General features: G+C 37.6%; 1 protein-coding gene across 1 annotated transcript in view; it reads right to left on the bottom strand.

The window, feature by feature from the left end:
* Positions 1-1,260: 1,260 nt before the first annotated feature.
* The window catches only part of LOC117307195 (serine palmitoyltransferase 2-like), a 36,856-nt gene continuing 18,569 nt past the window's right edge, over positions 1,261-19,547 (bottom strand). Inside the window, exons 5-12 of the mRNA XM_033791877.1 lie at positions 18,220-18,344; positions 16,767-16,860; positions 14,891-14,996; positions 11,469-11,688; positions 11,056-11,182; positions 9,965-10,100; positions 6,891-7,020; positions 1,261-5,767 (exon numbers count right to left, since the gene is read on the bottom strand). Of these exons, the coding sequence (XP_033647768.1) occupies positions 5,654-5,767; positions 6,891-7,020; positions 9,965-10,100; positions 11,056-11,182; positions 11,469-11,688; positions 14,891-14,996; positions 16,767-16,860; positions 18,220-18,344 (1,052 nt within the window). The 3' untranslated portion in view covers positions 1,261-5,653. The remainder of the gene's footprint in view (positions 5,768-6,890; positions 7,021-9,964; positions 10,101-11,055; positions 11,183-11,468; positions 11,689-14,890; positions 14,997-16,766; positions 16,861-18,219; positions 18,345-19,547) is intronic.

Here is a 19,547-nt window from a genome sequence, read left to right as displayed (position 1 = left end):
AACCCAAAAACTGAAAAACTCATTTTAACACATCAAACAGGTATAGATTATTAAACTTCTCTGATCAAATTTTAATGTAAGTCTATGAAGAGTGGAAAGGAAGCAATTATGTACATGTATTGCTGATGTCACACCTTACCACTGGATAACCAATTATCGTCATTAACTTTCTGTTCATGTAAGAACTCAAGTGTTGCATCATCTTCACATGTTTCCATCCAAACTGAAAATATTAAATGAGGCAAAGTTTACTTAGAAACTCAATGAACAAGAACTGCTCTGGCAAAACTTGAAGAACATTTCAGCTTTTATTTACAGGGAACGATTTTATCCAGCATTTTTGCAAAGCAAAATATTTTGACTGAACCAAGTTTTGTGCTCACTGAATGGTTGAGTAGCAATCGGGAAATCGTTCACTGTTTTACCAGAATGCACCACAGACATGAAAAGATCAAAATTGACCAAGGGACCAATTTGAGATTTTGATTTCACAATTATAGAGCATTTTCTCTAGATTATCATTTTGGGAAAAATACTGACACAATTTTGGAGACACTGTTAATTTTCACAATAAATACCCAAATCTCACTTTGAAAACCGGGTCAAAAGTAAAGGATATTGCCAGAGCCAGTCGCCAATGAATAAAATCTAAACAAATCAGTTTCCCCCCTTATCAGGCTATTGGACCTTTGATTGGTCAATGGTCGTTAGGGTTATAAGCACTCTCCTTCTTAGCATGAACTAGTTTCATAATTCGGCAATGCATTTATGCCATACCTTCCCTCAAAAGTGTGCAAAAAATATCCCAAGACACAACAGCTCTCCCTGATATTACAAGAGCTCTGTTTACGAAAGACCTTCGAGTTGGACATTTTCGAGCACAAGCTGCTGAAAAAGACATTAATTTTATAACTTCATCACACAAAAGGCACTGTACATGGTTGACTTTTACACACCGATGATGGACATACATTCATACGCACAGGGCCTTATTCCAACTTCATCAAGCTGTAAATTGTGTCACTATAGAATGAGCAGATACAGTCACAAATGCCGTCCTCAGTTTGGTCACAAATATGTGTTGCCATGGGAGTCTACATTTAAAAGCAAAGCCTAGAGTAGTCGCAACTCGTTATTTTATGCTTAAAGATCACACATCACAAAAGAGACTGGAATTGGTTATGCAATAGGAGACTTTCCAACGCTAGGCGGCAGCAGACATACCGGGTAAATTTCCATTGTTTACGTAGTTCTGAACATGCGCATAATTCTGAGAACAATGGATTTACCCGGTAAGTCTGCTGCCCTCTATCGTCCCAGAAAGTCTCCCATTGCCATTGTTTTGTTTGGATCAAGTCCGTAGTGTGAACCCACACCCACACAATTTGTATTGAGTTTTACTCAATATGTCAAACTCGTTTACCTTTCTGTAACAATAGATAAATTATGCTCATTTCGCTCGATAACAATTTGTAAAACCTATTGGCTCCACAGCTTGATGAAATTTGCCCGCGCTCAGCTTGTATGTCCAGGGTATACTGCTAACTCTTAACTTTAATCATTATACTATATTCTATACTATTCGAAATATAGAAAATATATATATAAAAACTCATGGCACAAGTGCATCAATTATTCAAGCAATAACAAGGGAGACTGACTTAAGAATCAAAACGCCCCTTTGTCTTGTTCCCTGTGCATGTCTACATGCTGTTCTTATGTAGAGGGTAACATCATCATTGCACCAGTCTAGGCACATGGACTGAAAACAGATCCTCATTCAAAAGTTTTAAATCAAATCAACCAAGAAATAAGTGTTAACAGAATATAGTTTGTTTGACCAAAAAGGCAAATAATTTGTAGCTAAAGAACAACTCATATTAGTCATTCTAAGAGTGCACAAGCTGCTGCTTGGCGATTGTTAAGCAAAAGGCAAAATAAGAGACAAGAAAATTGTGGAATAGTTATCATCAGAAGTAAATGTGAGTTGATTAAGTTTGAAAAAATAGAAATGATTAGTAGTTGTGTTGCGTATAATTTATATAAACAAATGTGTTAACCAACTTTTAAGGATAACACTGAATTCACAGACAAGCACAAACTATACAGCGTTCACCCATTGAAGCCATTCAATTTATGTTTAAGAACCATCTGTAATTGTCCAAATTTTAAGGCTACGCTATGGTTAAAGGCACAGCAAGTGTAAGGAGTGAGGATGAAAGATGTAAGAGCACAAATATCCATCGGTTGATTTAACTTTCAGGAGAACTTCTACTTGAAAAAAAAAAATGTCATTTGCCCTTTGCCAGAAATGTTCAAATATACTACAAACACATAACAAACTTTAACGCTCTTTGATTACTGACTATAACTCAGCTGAATTAATTATACATATAGTTTACTATATAAACTAACCAGTACTGCAACATATTCATCGTTATAATCTCTGAAAACATCAATCACCATATGTAAAAATTAAATATATATCTTACATAAATGCATAGAAAAATATGTACAAAGTCACAGATAATTATCATGAATCATTAAGTTATATGACTATTAAAAAAATTGTTTCTCAAAATTACTATAGCAAAAGAAAAGTTTTTTATTAAATTAACTTGATTAACTTGTTTATTAAAAAAGTAATCAAAAAGTATGCTGAATAGTATTCTTTGTTTAATTTACACACATGATTTTACAGTACTACAATAACAGAAATTATTCGATATTATTCAACAACAACTGCAGATGTCCATTTCTTTAGTCCTCACCGAACAAAAGCAGAACAAGTTGCAGAGGGATGGAACGATCGGGGAAGAAAAGTAAAAATAAACTGAAAAAATTGAAAGTGGTCTGGGAAGAGTTTATATTAGGTGAGGAAGTTTTATGTATTTCTATAGTTAATTTGTTTCTAGAGCCCCCGAAAACTATATACATGTATATATATAAAACCAAATCACAAAAAATCGTTGGGTAACAGAAGATAACAACACCTGAGATTGAATGATCCTGACAGTGCATTTTGGACATGGCCTAACAAACATATATTACAAATCACTCGCATTGAAAACAAAAATCAATCTCATGAGATTGAAGGAAAGAAGGTGAATTTTCTCGAGGAAAAGGTTTAACAGAAAAAAAAGACAGCAAACAGAAATGTTCAAGTATGCAAGGCACACCAGTGAAGCAAAAAATTAAACTAAGAAGACACATTGACAAAGAAACATTTTGTTAAAGCTTTGGAGATGATGAAAGCAAAAAGTAGGTTTTATGAAAGATAGGAAAGGTTTACCCGGCATATTCAAGGTGTATGGAAATCAAAGGTATTTTGATTTGAAACAGGATAGTACTTATTACAATTCTTTCCAAAACTTAGTAATCAAACCATGTAGAAAATTGTGAATATCCTTCCCTGATTTAATTTATACTGTAGAAATTTACTGATCAAAATACCATTTCAAAAATATTTGGGTATTTAAATATCATCACGAAATCATGTAATATAAGAGAACTATTAATAGGTTTCTGTTTAAAAAATATATGTTTGGCCGTGCAGCACTGGGTTCATGAAATTTGCAAATTCTGCCCTTTGATTTTTTTAAAATAGATATTATGGTTTACAAATACACAAAATAGAATGCATGAATGAAAGCTGAAAAACATAAGCTTAAATCTGATATTTTGAATGCCCTTTTCTCGCATTTTCTTGGATGTAAAACATCTCCATAATGCCCTAAATTTACCATCAAGCGCTTGTGAAGTATGCATGAATGGAACTGTACCCAGACCACAAAATCAGGATTTATATAGAGTAATAAATAAATAAAGAAAATGCAAAAAAAAGAAAAATATATATAATACACAACGTACCACCTAGGCAGTACACCATGAAGCAACTACAATTATGCAAAAAAAAATTGTACATTATTTGAAAACAACATAAAACTTTAAGAGGCACATTAAAAAGGCCATGATGAATTGCAACCCATCTATAGTCCACGGTCGTTTTAATCAAGCGTGTCAAATGACGCCTGAAATTTGTTTTACTTGCAGCTGGTCCCTGTGAGATGCCGTTGTCAAGGCACGTTCAGTTTGATTTGTCAATAAACGGAAAGGCACTCCCCACTGATGAGTTTATGTTAAACACCTCATACACGTATCTCAAATTACAATACAAACATTTACATACACTTTTCAAAGGTAGGGTCGTGTTTTTTTTCCCCAACGTAATGCTGATTTACAAGCAAAATCATCAGGAAAGACACAGTATTAAGGCGCGGTCACACTAGCCTAAATTTGAGAACGAAAACGAGAACCTTCAATGCACGCCCCTTGATTGGCATATTCTGCGCGGAGCATTTCAACGAATAGAATGTGTTCTCTTTGCCTCGTGATCGTTATAGTTTATGTTATCGCTGCAGTGTGACCCTGCCTTAAGTCTCTATGAACGTTTCAGTTGAATAGTATCTACTTGTTGGAAAAACAGCAAAAACTGTCCTGGATTTTTTTTTCATCACAAATGTCTAATCCATCCAAGCCTAGTGAGGGGTGATGGTGGGTACCAACCACATCTCTGACCCTATTGAAGACAGCATTAAAGCCAACACCACAGAAATGTTAAAATGTCGCCTGCTGCGAGTCTTAAAGATTAAAGTATTCCGACATACCTATTGATTTCTAATCATTAGGGGAACTCTTTAGACCAAATAATTTCACTGGATTATTACCACCTTTCCAATCTTTACAATGAGAATCCTTTTGAAAGATATTTTTCTTAAGTGGCCAACCCAACCCCAGTACCAATATAATTTGACCTCATAATGCACGTAACAATAGGTGAATACTTGCTGGTACAACATTGGTCAACTTCTGTGCATAGTCATTTCCTATAGTTATATAATCCTCGGCTATAAAGTCATTTATTGCAAATTGTCAGCAGACTGTACAGATCAAAAGGGCGGTGAAAGAAAAAGGGCATAGATTTTGAAAAATAAATAAAAATCTGCAAATAACTGTTTTTTTCTTAGAAAACGAATGCTTCTTTTTGATTGTGGGACCACATTAAACTCAAAACCAATGTGATGAAATCCGTCCAAACTGTTTGAATGACCTTCTTAGTTTTGAGTCGACTATCTGCTGCTGCAAAACTCCTGAATACCAATCTACTCCCGTTTCCTGTCATTGTCCTGTTATTTGTACCTATAACCAGATAACTTAGACCTTATGCATTGACGACATCCAGCTGCCATCTTATGGTGTGTTTGCATTGGACTTCTAGTCCATGAATAAAGTTAACATTGTTCAATTACCGTGACTCGAAATTTAACACCCAAGTAAGTAACCAGCTGTTTGCACTTGGACTTAATATATGTAACTTAAAAATTTGCAGCAAAAAGTTAACCATTTGCGAACACAGCTTTTACACGATGTATGAAACAATGGAAACGAAACGCTTAGATGTAAACACAGCACACAGGATTGGCCAATGAACAACCGCCTTTAAAACTACTCAATTGACATCATGTGAATAAGGTCTATTCCTGTTACTTGTATTGTCACTGTTACTAGGATTGTCACTACACTGCACACTTTTGAATTCTAAGAGAAGATCGACTGAAGGCGGGGATTAGACGGGTGGGCTTGGGTTGCTTCCTCACCATTGTATTGTCGGCTCTCTCAATTCTTCCTCGGTTAGGGGTTGGGGTCGTGGCCGGTGAGATTGTTTCAACAGGAGGTCTTCTCCGATGTCGCTCATGACTTCTAATGCCTAGTTTGAAATCAAATCAAATCAAATTGCATCAAAATTGTAATCTTTTGTTTGTGAGAATTTTGTGTTTCTAAAAAGGTAAAAAAAGCATCAACATTTGAATCTTCAATCATAACCATACGTAAATGGCCTGCCTTTCACTTCTGTGAACCCTGGTTCGAACTCTGAAACAGAATGTTGCATCAGTCCCAACCTGATAGCAAGGTTTTTTCCATATTTTAGGTTTTCCTCCCAGATCTAAAACTTAACATTTCTTCATCTTCTCTCTAAAGAAGATTTGTAACAAATAAAAGCTATTTATCAGACTCAAAGTCAACACTGGAACACAATTTGTGACAAGGTGAGGAATAAGTATTCAAGAACTCAAAACCATCGGACTTGTCTAAGCAAAAATTTGTTGAACAATTGGCTGCTGAGAAGTAACGAGCAGGAAATTAGTAAAAAATTGTACAACTGACATGGCAGTTTGGCTGGTATCCTTATTCTAACTAGCAGTATTTTGTTGTGCTTAAAGGCAGTGGACACTATTGGTAATTACTCAAAATAATTATCAGCATAAAACCTCACTTGGTAATAAGTAATGGGGACAGGTTGATAGTATAAAACATTGTGAGAAACTGCTCCCTCTGAAGTGATGTGGTTTTCGAGAAAGAAGTAATTTTGAGTCCACGAATTTAATTTTGAGACCTCAAGTTTAGAATTTGAGGTCTCGAAATCAAGCATCTGAAAGCACACAACTTCATGTGACAAGGGTGTTTTTTCTTTCATATTTATCTTGCAACTCCGACAACCAATTGAGCTCAAATTTTCACAGGTTTGTTATTTTATGCATATGTTGAGATACACTATGTGAGCAGACTGGTCTTTGACAATTACCAATAGTGTCCAGTGTCTTTAAGCAGCTCTATGAAATTGGGCCTCGGACGTATGTTTTTCTGGCTTGATGCTAAAAAACGCCGGCATCAACATGCGGTCTAGAGTAAACCATTTTGAGCTCTGGGCCCTATTTCCTGATTCTGGTAAGCATGGTTGTTTTGTGCTTAGCTACTTTTTTGTGCTTAAGCAGCTCTATGAAAATGGGCTCTGGAGTAGCAGATGAAACAATCATTGACAATGTGTTTACCTTATCAAGCATCTCCTTTGTGTGTGCGGCTGAAAGACAGATTCTAATTCTTGCTTCGATGATCGGTGTAGCAGGGAAACCAACGGCAACCGTTCCTACTCCTCTAGCTCGACACATCCGATTAAAAGCACTGAAGACAGAAAGACAGGGATTGGTTAATTAATTAATGTTCGGAATGACTTAAACGCTTAAACGCTAGGATTGGAGGGATTAGGGCTGCATGACAACCATGCAAAAGTTCTGTTACCTCTTTAAAGACACTGGGGTCGATTTCACAAAGAGTTAGGGTTGGTCCTAACTTAGGACTAGTCCTAGGAGATATAAAAATTGCATGGATAGTCCTAAGTTAGGACGAGTAACTGGTCCTAACTCGAGATAAGACTAGTCCCAACTCTTTGTGAAATCCACCCCTGGACACATTTGGCAATTGTCAAAGATCAGTCTTCTCACTTGGTTATCTCAATATATGCATAAAGTAATATACTTGAGGAAAATTTAAGCTCAATTGGTCGACGAAGTTGCGACATAATGATGAAAGAAAAAACACCCTTGCACACGAAGTTGTGTGCTTTCAGATGCCTGATTTTGAGATCTCAAAATATAATTCTACGGTCTCAAAATTAAACTTGTGGAAAATTACTTTTTTCTCCCGCAAACTACGTTACTTCAGAGGGAGCCGTTTCTCATATTGTTTTATACCATCAACAGCTCCCCATTACTCATTACCAAGTAAGATTTTAAGCTAAAAATCTTGTGAGTAATTACCAATAGTGTCCACTGCCTTTAATAGACGTGCAATTTGCATTGAGAACATAGAGTTTTACTGTTCATGTGTGTTAGCACTGTACTCTCTTTCCCCCGAGTTCTTTGAAAACAAAATCACAGGCATATACCTCGAGTGGAATTTGAACCCATGACCTTTGCAACTCGATTGCCTGGTAGCTAGAGGCAGTTCGAATCCTATATTTTTAGCAGTGACTTAATAGATTGATTCTCGATGGTCTAGTTGGTAAGACACTGCTCTAGAATTGCAAAGGTCGTGGGTTCAAATCTGCACAGAGTAATATGCCTGTGATTTTTTTCCACAGAACTCAGGAAAGTACACATCGGTGAAAGGGTAAACCAAAGTTAGTAGTCTGTTATCTCTATTGTGACAATTTCTTCATAATTGGTGCTCATGATTTGAGAGACATCTGACAATTACCTCGCAGGCAATTTTCTTATTTGGACATAATTGTCACTTTCCTTCTAAAGATGAAGGATACTTTCAATAGAACAAAATTCCCAGGGTTTATGTTCATTCACTTCAAGGAGAGATGAAGCACTCGTCGTGTGTGTGTGAACGAGATCCATGTTAAACCTCAAGAAGGCTACAGCCTCTGCTGATAACTAAATGGACTCCTCACATAATTCAAAAGAAAAAAATAACCTTGCTCCTAATTAAGGACTCAAATTTGGTGGGAAAATCCACACCACTGCAGGGCGTGTAGCTCAATAGTTTTTAACCGGACCAACATTTATTTCACAAAACCAGATTCAAAATAAGTTTAAATTGAGTTGAAATCTTTCTCATTTATCATGCTACTTCTCACTCAACAGATTTATAGAGATATCAGATTCATTGTGAACATTTTCCGCAACAATACTACACAATGAGGTAATACTTTTATTAGTCAACCACCAAACTCAAGACCACCAGGAATGTCCGATCGTGATTTGACTGGCCCAACGCTAATAGTACTGGCCTCAGGTATGTGGTCCAGTGTAGTAATTTTGAGCCATGCTCCTTCAATTTCATAGCAGACATGCCAACCTCTGGGATCACAAAACTGTATTCTGAAACCCCAAAACCTGTATTTTGCATCAAAAACCTGTATTTTTTTAAGCCCCGAGACAGGCAAAATAGAGAAGGTGTGAAGGCCATTAAGTTATCAAACAGCCTAATTAAACCAGTTAATTAAAAAAAAAAAAATTAAAAATAAAATAACATATAACAATTTTTTTAAATTGGGCAGAAGTTTCCCTACGGGTGGTTAACCCAATGGAACAGGTTTTGTATGAGAAAAAAAGATATTGATAAATCATATCTTAAAGACATTGATTAATCATATCCTATTTCATATAGAAACCCTTGTCAATTAATTAAATATCATTTTCTTTGTCAAAAGAATACAAGTACAAAACAAAACCAATTTAATTTCAATGAAGAAGACAAAAAAAAAAAAAAAAATCATCCTAAACAGTTTCGTTTGTTGTATTTGGGGGCATAGTTCTTAAATTTATCTTATAAAAATCTCGCTTCAGGCGCTCTATATCTTTTGTGTCTTTATTTTGGCAAAAAATTCTTTTGCAAACTCGATTCGTCCGTTCACAAAACGACCGATACCATATAAGGGCATTTGACAACAGCGCCCTCTGTTGTTCAATGAATTGTGTTAGACGGGTTCCCTGTGAAATCGGGACGTCAGATAAACTGGCATGTAGTATGCAATGCAGGTTTGTGCGACTAGCGTGTGTGCAATGATGGATGCGAGGGAATCTCCGTTGCGCTGTGGTGAAAGTTGAATACGGAATACCCCCGTGGAATAATAGAGTTCACTGGATAATCATTATCGGCCGTAAGTAGTCGGCCAAAAACTTATTTGTGTCAATAAAAAAATATTGAACTTGAGTTAAAAAAGGGCACGACGGCCAACTGGGATAAAATTGTATTTTTGCGGTGGCGATGCTCAAAACCCGTATACCTGTATTGTTTACAAAAACCCGTACGAAATACGGGAAAAACGTACTAGTTGGCATGTCTGTCATAGCACTGCTAACTGTAAGCTTACAGAAAGGCATGCTAACCTTCCAATGCTTACTGAGCGAAAATGAACAACCTCACAATACGAATCCATTGTGACCGCACAAGATGGCCGCCTAATTTCCTTGCTAACTTGTGAAATACGCTAATGCTTTAGAAACAAATTCTGGTACAGTTAGCACAAAAATTTGCATACGATTTAGCAGTGCTATGAAATTGGGTCAAGGTTGCACCTACCCGACTCTGGTAGGCATGATCAGGTTTCACTTACCCAACTCTGGTAGGCATGTACATCATGACTGGAATAACTGGAGATTGGTCATGGCCTATAACTATAAACTTCATATCCCTGAGTCGATGGCGCATGTATTTTGTATTCCAAGCCAACTGTCGGATGCGACTGATACCTGAGACAAGATACACGGAGAAAAAACAATGATCAAATTATTGAACTTAAAGCAGCAAGACATTGTTGCTGTGGAGAGCGATGCATGTATCGATTGGCTTATAGTGGTTTCTTTCCCTTCCTTTCAACTCTGCAGACTGCGGTTCAAATCCCACCCCTTATTGGCTCCTTGCATGTGGAGAGAATTTTCAGTCCCTACCTGATTGCATGGGTACTCCCCACTTGGACTTTCCTCCCACATATAAAACTGAAATGTTTTCATAATTTCATCCTGCTATTGGTGCGTCAAGTAATAGGCTGTTGTATTCCCAACACCTTGGCTTCATTAAAGCCTACAAAACCCAATAAAAGTGGGAAGAGTTTAATATGTAATGGCAATTATTGAACTGAATACATTTATTGAACTGAATACAACAAACTGGCTCTTGGGAAAAAAAATGTTGGGGAAGACCAGGTGATCAGATTCAGTCCGTCACCTAGAAAAGCCTACACATGAAACTCTGCATACATCAGACGAGAATGTTAAAGGTACATGTATAATACAGAGTTGGTAGAGCCGATACATGAGTCACATGCAATGTTTATGTTTTGTGGGATCAAAACACGAAATAACAAATAACTGAAAAATTGAGTATGGTCTGTTAGATGAATTTTTGGGCATGCACACACATTTTTCCCTTATTTTGGTTACATAACTGTAATCAGCTCTTGTTTTTTTTTTTTTTTTGGGGGGGGGGGTTCAGATACAGTTTTCTTGAATATGACTTCAAATCTGAGGGAATATAACAGAGAAAAAGAAAGATTCTAGTATGAACTTCATAACCAGTAAATTTTCGGACAAAAGTTAATCAATGATGTAATTACCCTTTCCAATCCTTTAATCCTCCCTCAATCAGATAAACCAGGCCAGACTAAACCAGCGAGTCGTAAATTTTCTAAACAAAGTCGTGACTCACCGGTACTAGTACCATCTTCTCCCATGATGGCTGTCATAGACGAGATGATCTGCTGGACGATGGGTGCTGGGAGAGAGTTACCGTAAGCAGTGCTGTGAGAATGCTTCCTGATGTGCTCAACAAGCTCCTATAAAGACAAAAAGACCTCAGATAAATATTCTTATTGCACACCTTTTTATTCAGCCTCCAACTGTGTTAACATTCTAATTGTCCATTGTAGCTTTGTAGGATTTGAAACTTTGCAGGGTGGAAACATAATCTAAAGCCAGATTCATACCTCCTGCGAATGCGAATTTCGCCGTCATGCCACTGTAACATCACCAAAAAAGATGATTTTGTATAGTGAGATTGGAGCAATGATGCATGCTCTTGTCACCCTGTCATAAGGCCACAAAATCAGTTCTTTTACTTACCCTCCGGCCACCAATGTAGCCACCACAAGCACCAAAGCTCTTTGTGAATGTCCCCATGAGGATGTCAATATCTTTGGGGTCGATGCCGTAGAAGTCGGTCACCCCCTTCCCCCTCGGGCCAAGAGCCCCAATGCTATGAGCCTCGTCAACGTACAGGTAAAACTTATACTTCTTTTTGAGTGCCACAATCTGGGGTAGGCGAACAATGGACCCTTCCATGCTGAATACATAAAGAATAAAAATAAATGCACCAATTAATGAGAGGCTGATTTTGACTCCCACTTATTCTCACTCTGTCACAATCCTCCAAAATATCTTGACCCCTAAGTGTTTCATAAGCCCTGTTCCCATTGGACTTAATTTGGGTAAACTAACCAAGCCAATGGGTAACTTACCCATTTTAAGTCCAATGCAAACAGCCCAGGAAGTTTTTCTCCCAGGTAACTTACCCGACCTGAATGGGTAGTTTAACCGATCCGAAGGTGCCTAGGAAGATTGACTGAGTGCCCAGGGGTGGATTTCACAAAGAGTTAGGACTAGTCTTATCTCGAGTTAGGACCAGTAACTCGTCCTAACTTAGGACTATCCATGCAATTTCCTAAGTCCTAACTCTTTGTGAAATCGACCCGAGGAAGATTTACCGTGTCAGTTTAACCTAGCCAGAAAGTCAAGTGTGGATGCGACGACTCGGTTAAATCTTCCATCCGTCCGTGACCCAAAAAAGCTGACATGTTTTGTCATGGAAGAATAAGATTTTCGTGATTATCGAACTATCCAATGTAGCAAAAACCAGGAATGCAACTCTTAAGCTGAATAATGAGGAATAATTTTCCCGTACACGGAACTATAAGCTTGAGAAATGATACGTTCAGAAGTTACGATCAAAAGTTTCAATTTAACGGTGATTTGTACAGCAGTAATAGGCAAATGCAGTCAACAACAATTAGATCGCGTCCTAAAGCTAGCTGAATATTGGTCCCTATATGTCTTTATGTACAACACAAACACAACGGAGCCAGACTGAGCAGAAAATAGTGTATAAATGATTCCTAGCCGCGTAATGTGACCTTTGTGTCGGAGGATGTCTCATGGGCAGGCGGCGTCGCGTATGCTCTTTGGTCTTTCCAAGTAAGTTGGAAAAAGTGGTGAATTTCATATTGAAATGTTAAGATTAATAATTGCGAAAGATCAAGCAGAAATCTGAAAAGTGCGGTCAAAGGTTACACAGCTCGGTTAGTTTACCCACGGTCTCGGTAAATTTACCCGAGTTAAATAAATCCAAGTGTGGATGGTGAGAAAGTTAACCCGTCGGAGTGTTACCCAGCGTAATGGTTAAGTTACCCAAAATATTAATCCAGCGCGAACACGGCTATAGACAATTTACCTTTTAAATTTTTTTTTATTATTTTGTAATATATCTGTTTTTGGCGCTTGTGCTGTGGATGTTGTATGAAATAAATAAATAAATATTACTAAAATTTTATTTTTCCACAGCTTTGTTCCAGACTTGGTGTTTGTTCAAATAAAACAGTTTAAATGATAAGACTGTGTTCTAATTTTAAGTCGTGTCTCTACTTATTATGATTCTGGTCTTTTAAATTAAATCCAGTAAAGATTCTGAGATGCAAGTCCTGTGGTCTTGTGGATTTTCTTCTCTAACTCGAGCCCTTGGTAGTACCATGGAAGTTAATTCTACCTCCATGGTACATTTAGTATCACTACCTTTACCCCTTCCAACTATTTCATGCAAACCTGACCCTGTAACATGAAATTCAGTTTCCTCATTCCTGCCCCATAAAAAAAATACAATGTCTGCCAATGCAATACAAACCTGTGGGGTTTATTTCAACCCTCACGGCTCCGGATACACTCGCTATTTTTCTTTGTCAATCCATTCTCAACTCATGTTGTACTTGTGTGTGTGGGTGTGTCCACCCACTCTTGTGGACCTTCAACTTGGTGTTACAACGTTTCTCAGATAAGCATCAGTAAGCTTGATCTATTATAACTCACACACTAAATCAGAATAGTAATAGTCCTGGTTGTATAGAAGTTTTCAAGGGATACAACAATAATAATACTGAGTTCATATATAGAGCTTTATTGCAAAGCTTTATCAAAGCGCTCAGTATATGTTTTCCTGCAAGGTACAGAATGTGTTGTAGTATGAGAACTCTTCCTTTACATAGCACCATGTACATGTAATGGTTTACAAATGCTGTGGCACAATAAGCAGCTAATCAAACCAGGAACCCCTTCTCTTACTGGGCTCTTTTGCGTGCACAACACACAGGATCCCAAAACCCCAAAACCTGGACTGACTTTTTTCCTTAATGAAAATGAAAATATACTCAACATAAACACATTTATACGAAGAAAGGGTCCAACACAAACCATATACCTTGAGCTTAAAATGTATATGACCCACTTCAGTCGACATCATAGGCCCTTTTCGAAACCACGGCTTCAGCTTTGGATTCGGCTCCAGGCTCTATTCTCTGGTCTGAAGCTGAGCACGTTTGCAAAGCACGTGCAAGTGTCAAAACAACCACGGGGCCAAGCTAGCCTGAGCCGAATCTGAAGCCGAAGCCCTGGTCTCGAAAAGGGCAATAGTCACAATAACCTCGGTTCTGCCATTTTAAAAGTAAATGTCCCCTTGTGTTAAAGCCATTGGACCCTTTCGGTAAACAGTTTTGTCCAAGGCCCACACTTCGTGTATCACAACTTCTATATCAAATAACAAACCTGTGAAAATTTAGGCGCAATCGGTCTTTGGAGTCGGGAGAAAATAACGGGAAAACCCACCTTTGTATCCGCACGTTTCGCCGTGTCATGACATGTGTTTAAAATAAATCCGCAATTCTTGCTATCGAGAATTGATATTGTTTTACTGTTTCTCTCAAAAAGTAAAGCATTTCATGGAATAATATTTGAAGAGAAGTCTTTCACTACTACTTTCTGTAAACCCTGTAAGTTATTTGTAAATCTGTGAACTTTTTTTTGGTATGTACCGAAAGGGTCCAATGGCTTTAAGCCTGTTCATACTTCCTGCAAATGCAAATGCGATACAAACTTTGACGTCACAAATTCACAACAAATAATTTGCAGCAGTTGACAGTTCAACTTATGCAAAACGTTTGCTGTGAACACAGCCACATGATGTCAAAATTCGCCTTGCATTCGCAGGGAGTATATACCAGGCTTTGCACAGTGTAGTGGCCATCTGTAGCCAGTGGCCAGTGTAGTACTGTTGTTATTTGAGGTGATGTGGCATTCACAAATTTAACAGAATTTGTCAGTTTGTTTCCCAAAAAGGGGGAGGAGAGTGTGGCAAGAGAGTAGCCGCATATGACTTTGGAGTAAGGGGTCCACAACAAATACATGAGCTTGCTAGTTTCGATGAAGTTAAAACTTGAACTGACCTGTAAATACCCTCCACGACTACAAGGATTTTTTTCCAGGGTTGATGGGTCCTTGGTCGCCCTGAAGAAATGGCATCTCGCAAGACCTTCTCCAGGTCGTCAGGATCTGAAAATGCAAACCAATCAAACAATATATATATTACATGTTACATGTACATACGCAATGTAGCTGTGCACAGCCACAACCATGGTTTTTTTTTTTTTTTTGCAAAGACACCAAATGACCAACATATAAATATTGATAGATGTTAAATTTGAATCGGGGATAAATATATTAAGTAACTTTGCAGATCTTGCATTTGCGAAACTCAAAGCACTTTTTATTCACCATTGACACATCGATTGTTAATTGATTGGTGCACTCCCCTCAGTCCCCCCACCCCCTGCCTTAAATTTGATCATAGTTATGACGCAGTAAAATATAAAACATTGTCCGCACAAGACTTGTACTAATGTGTATTACATGAATAATGGGGAAATTTCAACAGCATTGAAAAGCTAACAAACCTGTGACTCCCAATCTTGATCTATATGTAAATGTAATCTATTATTTATGCCGGCAATTTATTATTGAGGAGCGATCTGCAGTACCCCTTAATCATTTTCATTTGATGCCAATTTAATTTCCAGACACAATGATTTAATGACTACTGTTTTTAATGGGCCGCAGGGCCGTTCACCATTATCAACATTTATACAAGTGACAAAATATAAAAGTGTGTACAAAGAAAAATTGGAAATTTTTTTCATAATATTCTACAAAGAGATACTTGAATTTGAATTACATGCAAACCCTGTTTATTACGAGCACAGCTGAAACATATAAAGAACGTGATTTCCTGCATCCAAATCCAACAAGTCACACGGTGCGAAAAGGGCCAAGAAACTATGTTTTTATAGTTCATCAATTTTTTCAGCAAACGAAAAACGGAACTCCCTCCCTCCCAGGCGTACGGATTGTCTGCTTGCGAAAATGTTGATAATTGTGAATAGCCCCTTTAAGGGTCTGGGTAATTTTTGTAGTTCACACAAAACACAATGTCCTTTATAGATTTACTTTAAACTTACACGGTTTGAATTTAATGAAGAAAGCTTCCCCTAAAATATAATTTATTGAAGTGCTGTACTTTTTTAGAAATTAGTAAAACAAGTCACATTGACATTTGAGAAGTCTGAAGCTTTTTTTTAATACTTTGGACTGTTAAATATTTCTGCCCTAGTTCTTGCAATGGGAAAGACTGTAGAGGTACTTTGAATTTTTATTTTAGATTAAAATACATGACTTAAATGCAAATGTCAGGTTTATAATGCAACAAGGAACACCCACATGTATTGTCACTAGGGCAAGTAAGGAGGAAGCTGACAAAAGACAAAAACACTAAGTCTAAAATCACTCCAGTCTATGAATGGGTTACCATTTATCAGCTAGACATGAATAGAATGACGCTTTTGTTACAATTTTACAGGATAATGAATTGTTTGAGTCTGCTGAAGAAAATAATATACGACTAGGGTTGTCTAGAAGCACAAGCTAGGATACATGATGGATGCGCGAGTTGCATGCCGTTACGAGCAAATTTCAGCCTATAAAGCACAAACAATAAAAAAATAAGTGCAATAATAATTGTTTCATTTGATTACTTATACTTCACAAAAATCATCAAGATAAAATCATTTATAATGCTCCAGATTGCACATTAGGCCAAGATAAACACAAAGAAAAAACATTCGGAAGACCTTGTTATATTCAGCATCAAATCCTCGGGGGGGGGGGGGGGGGGAAACCTTGGTCTACATGTACATGTAGGAATAACGAAAAAACATCCAGCCAAACAATATCTGTCAAAGTCAAAGAAAATATTGCTGAAAGACTTACCATTGTGTTCAAACACCTTGACAGAGGCACCAGATAATCTGATGCCGAGAACGAGGGAGGAGTGGTTTAATTTATCACTAATGACCAGACAACCCTGCAAGACAAAAAAGCATTCCATCATGTCTTTAATTTTTACAGCCATTCGTAAAAAATTAATACCCAAGACAGTTTTGCTATTCCTATCGGTGGAGAGCGCGTCACGTGGGGGTGTTAAACGGTTGATAATGACCAGCTGGAGCTACTTATAACCCATTGTTTTCGCATTGCATTTGTGCGGGTTATAGCCCACAACCTTGTTTCCAGGGGTGATTGATCTCGCCGCGCCATTTTAGCCAATGGATACAGGGATGCATTACTACGCGCACAAACGCATATCCGAACACTGTCGCATAAAAATGCAGCTAGCCTAAACTGAATCCAAAGTTGTTTCGAAAAGGGCCTTAGGCATGTTTTGGGTGTGGAACCAACAGGTACATGTGTATAAAAACAGCCCAATTCCTTCTCAACCTTTTACTTCTTGTTTTTTTGTGGAGCTTGAATCCAAGTTTTTGTTGTTGTCAATTGTACATATAGTCTTTTAAAAATAAATTCTGTAAACACTTCCCTTTTTAATGTTTTTATATGTTTATTCTTGTTGTATCTTTTAAACTCAATTCAGCGCTTGGGCTGCGATGCTTGAACTTTTAACAAACCAAGAATAATAATTATAATAATAATAATTAATAAATACCTTGGACGGTTTCAAGTCTCTGATTGGTCAAACCCCGGTCACGTGTGGGAGTGTTAACGGTGGTATAAAGACCGGCTTTGGAAACTAGCGAATAAGTGGCCACTAAATCAGCATACATTGTGTAAACCTTGCGCGTTGCACTGTATCGCACGCTTATTTTTATCCCTGTTAGTTTCATTGCAACTTCGCGCACTTACGCGTACGTGTGCTGAAAATGTATCAATTTTGAGTGCGCGCGTGTAGCATGTGCGCGCGTATAGACTGACGCCGAGCTCATGCGCGCGTTTTAATGCACAAGGAACAGCTATCGTCCAATCATTTGCCTCCTTTGACCCCACAGGCGCTGAACAGATCATTATTTAAAAGAGTCACTGGTCTCAAAGATCAGTAATGTGATTAACGCACGAAAGAGATGTGAACCAGCAAAAGCTCAAATATGGCCCCTGAACATGTCTGGAAGTACCGCCGAGAGAAAAGTCACAAAATTTGGACAATTTTAGCCGTTTAATTCGCTAAAAAAGGTATTTATTAATGGGAATAATGGTACACGGTCTTCACTGCGTGGTAATGACCTTGGTTGGTGGCTGGCGCTGTTAACATACCTAGCCTCCGGCTCGGTCCGTTAACAGCGCCAGCCACCAACCCGGTCATTACCACGCAGTGAAGACCGGGTACTCGCACTGTTATTCCCTAATTATTGTACCAAAATAAACAGGATATTACCTCTGTAACTAAGGCAGGAATGTTGAGAGAATTGGTGGCAAAGCCCATGCTAAATGTAATGGCAGACTCCACTCCCAGAAAACTAGCCGTTAATCTCTCCAATTCCATTATTTTATCTGTATTGCCTGCAAATGAATTAAACAAATACAACCATTATTTAAAAAACATGACAACAATATTGTAACAGACTTTGCAAACAACCAATCACTCCAACAAACAACCCTTACTTTCTGGTCGAGAAATACTAAAGACTCCATTTTATCATCTCCATGTACTAAATGTGAGGTTTTGCATATTCTGCAACAATTTTGTGTATTTTGCTACAGACAAACTAACCTTGGAGGCTTTTAAAAGTGCACTTTACACAAATGTAGACCAACTAAACTGTGACACTTCAATTGGTGACAATGTGTCATTTGGAATTTTGAACTAAAAATCACAAAGGGTTGTTATCAAACACAGACCTCGATTATTCAACCACCCACCAAACGATAAATCATAAAAAATGCCTTTTCGAGAAGATACAAAATCCGACCCCACACAAATGACAGCACATTTACTGAGCATGACAAGGAATGAAACAAGTTAATATTTTGCAGTAAAAAAGCAGGAAATGATAGCTTAGAAGAAAGTGAAAGCCTTGCTTGGATTTCCAATTTAGGAAAAATCTGTTATCACCAAATATCAAACAAATACAGAGTTGTTAAATAACGCTCATACTAAGCAAACAAGAATCCATGGACTTTGACCATCTGAAATCGATGATGCACTGTAGGCCTATTACAAAAGCCATTCATTTTTCATACCAGTTGAAATGTATCACCTGAAGTGTAGCAAATGGTCATCCATTACGAAAGAGAATTTCAAGAGTGTTTTTTTTTGTCGCATGATGGAATTATTATAATTATTTCTATGTGATTCAATAGGAAGGACCATACATAATATTCACATGCCAAGGTTAGGCAACAGGTGACCTTAAGTGCCGACCTTCTGCTGGAGAAATTTAGTGGTATAGTAACAAAAATGCAAGTCAAAAGACTTCAGCATTACATTTATTAAAAAAATTTTAATGTATTTTTGTTAAGCAAACTCTAAAAAGACACCATCCTCCCCCACAATGTTTTGTATTGTGTTTATATGTTGGTTTGTCACCAATGTTCTTGGTGTTGTTTTACAACATTGACTCATTCCTGGCCTGCTGAGAAACGCAACCAATAGATTGAATTGCACTAATACAATGATACGCTAAACAAGGAATGGAGTTAAGTAAAATACAGAAATATTAGGTTTAGACATAGGGCCTTACCAGACCAAACACAATCAAGTGG

The sequence above is a fragment of the Asterias rubens genome, chromosome 1 (assembly GCF_902459465.1).
Source record: "Asterias rubens chromosome 1, eAstRub1.3, whole genome shotgun sequence".
Lineage (NCBI taxonomy): Eukaryota > Metazoa > Echinodermata > Asteroidea > Forcipulatida > Asteriidae > Asterias > Asterias rubens.
The sequence above is the reverse complement of the archived record's forward strand: the minus strand, read 5'-3'. Positions and strand labels throughout refer to the sequence as shown.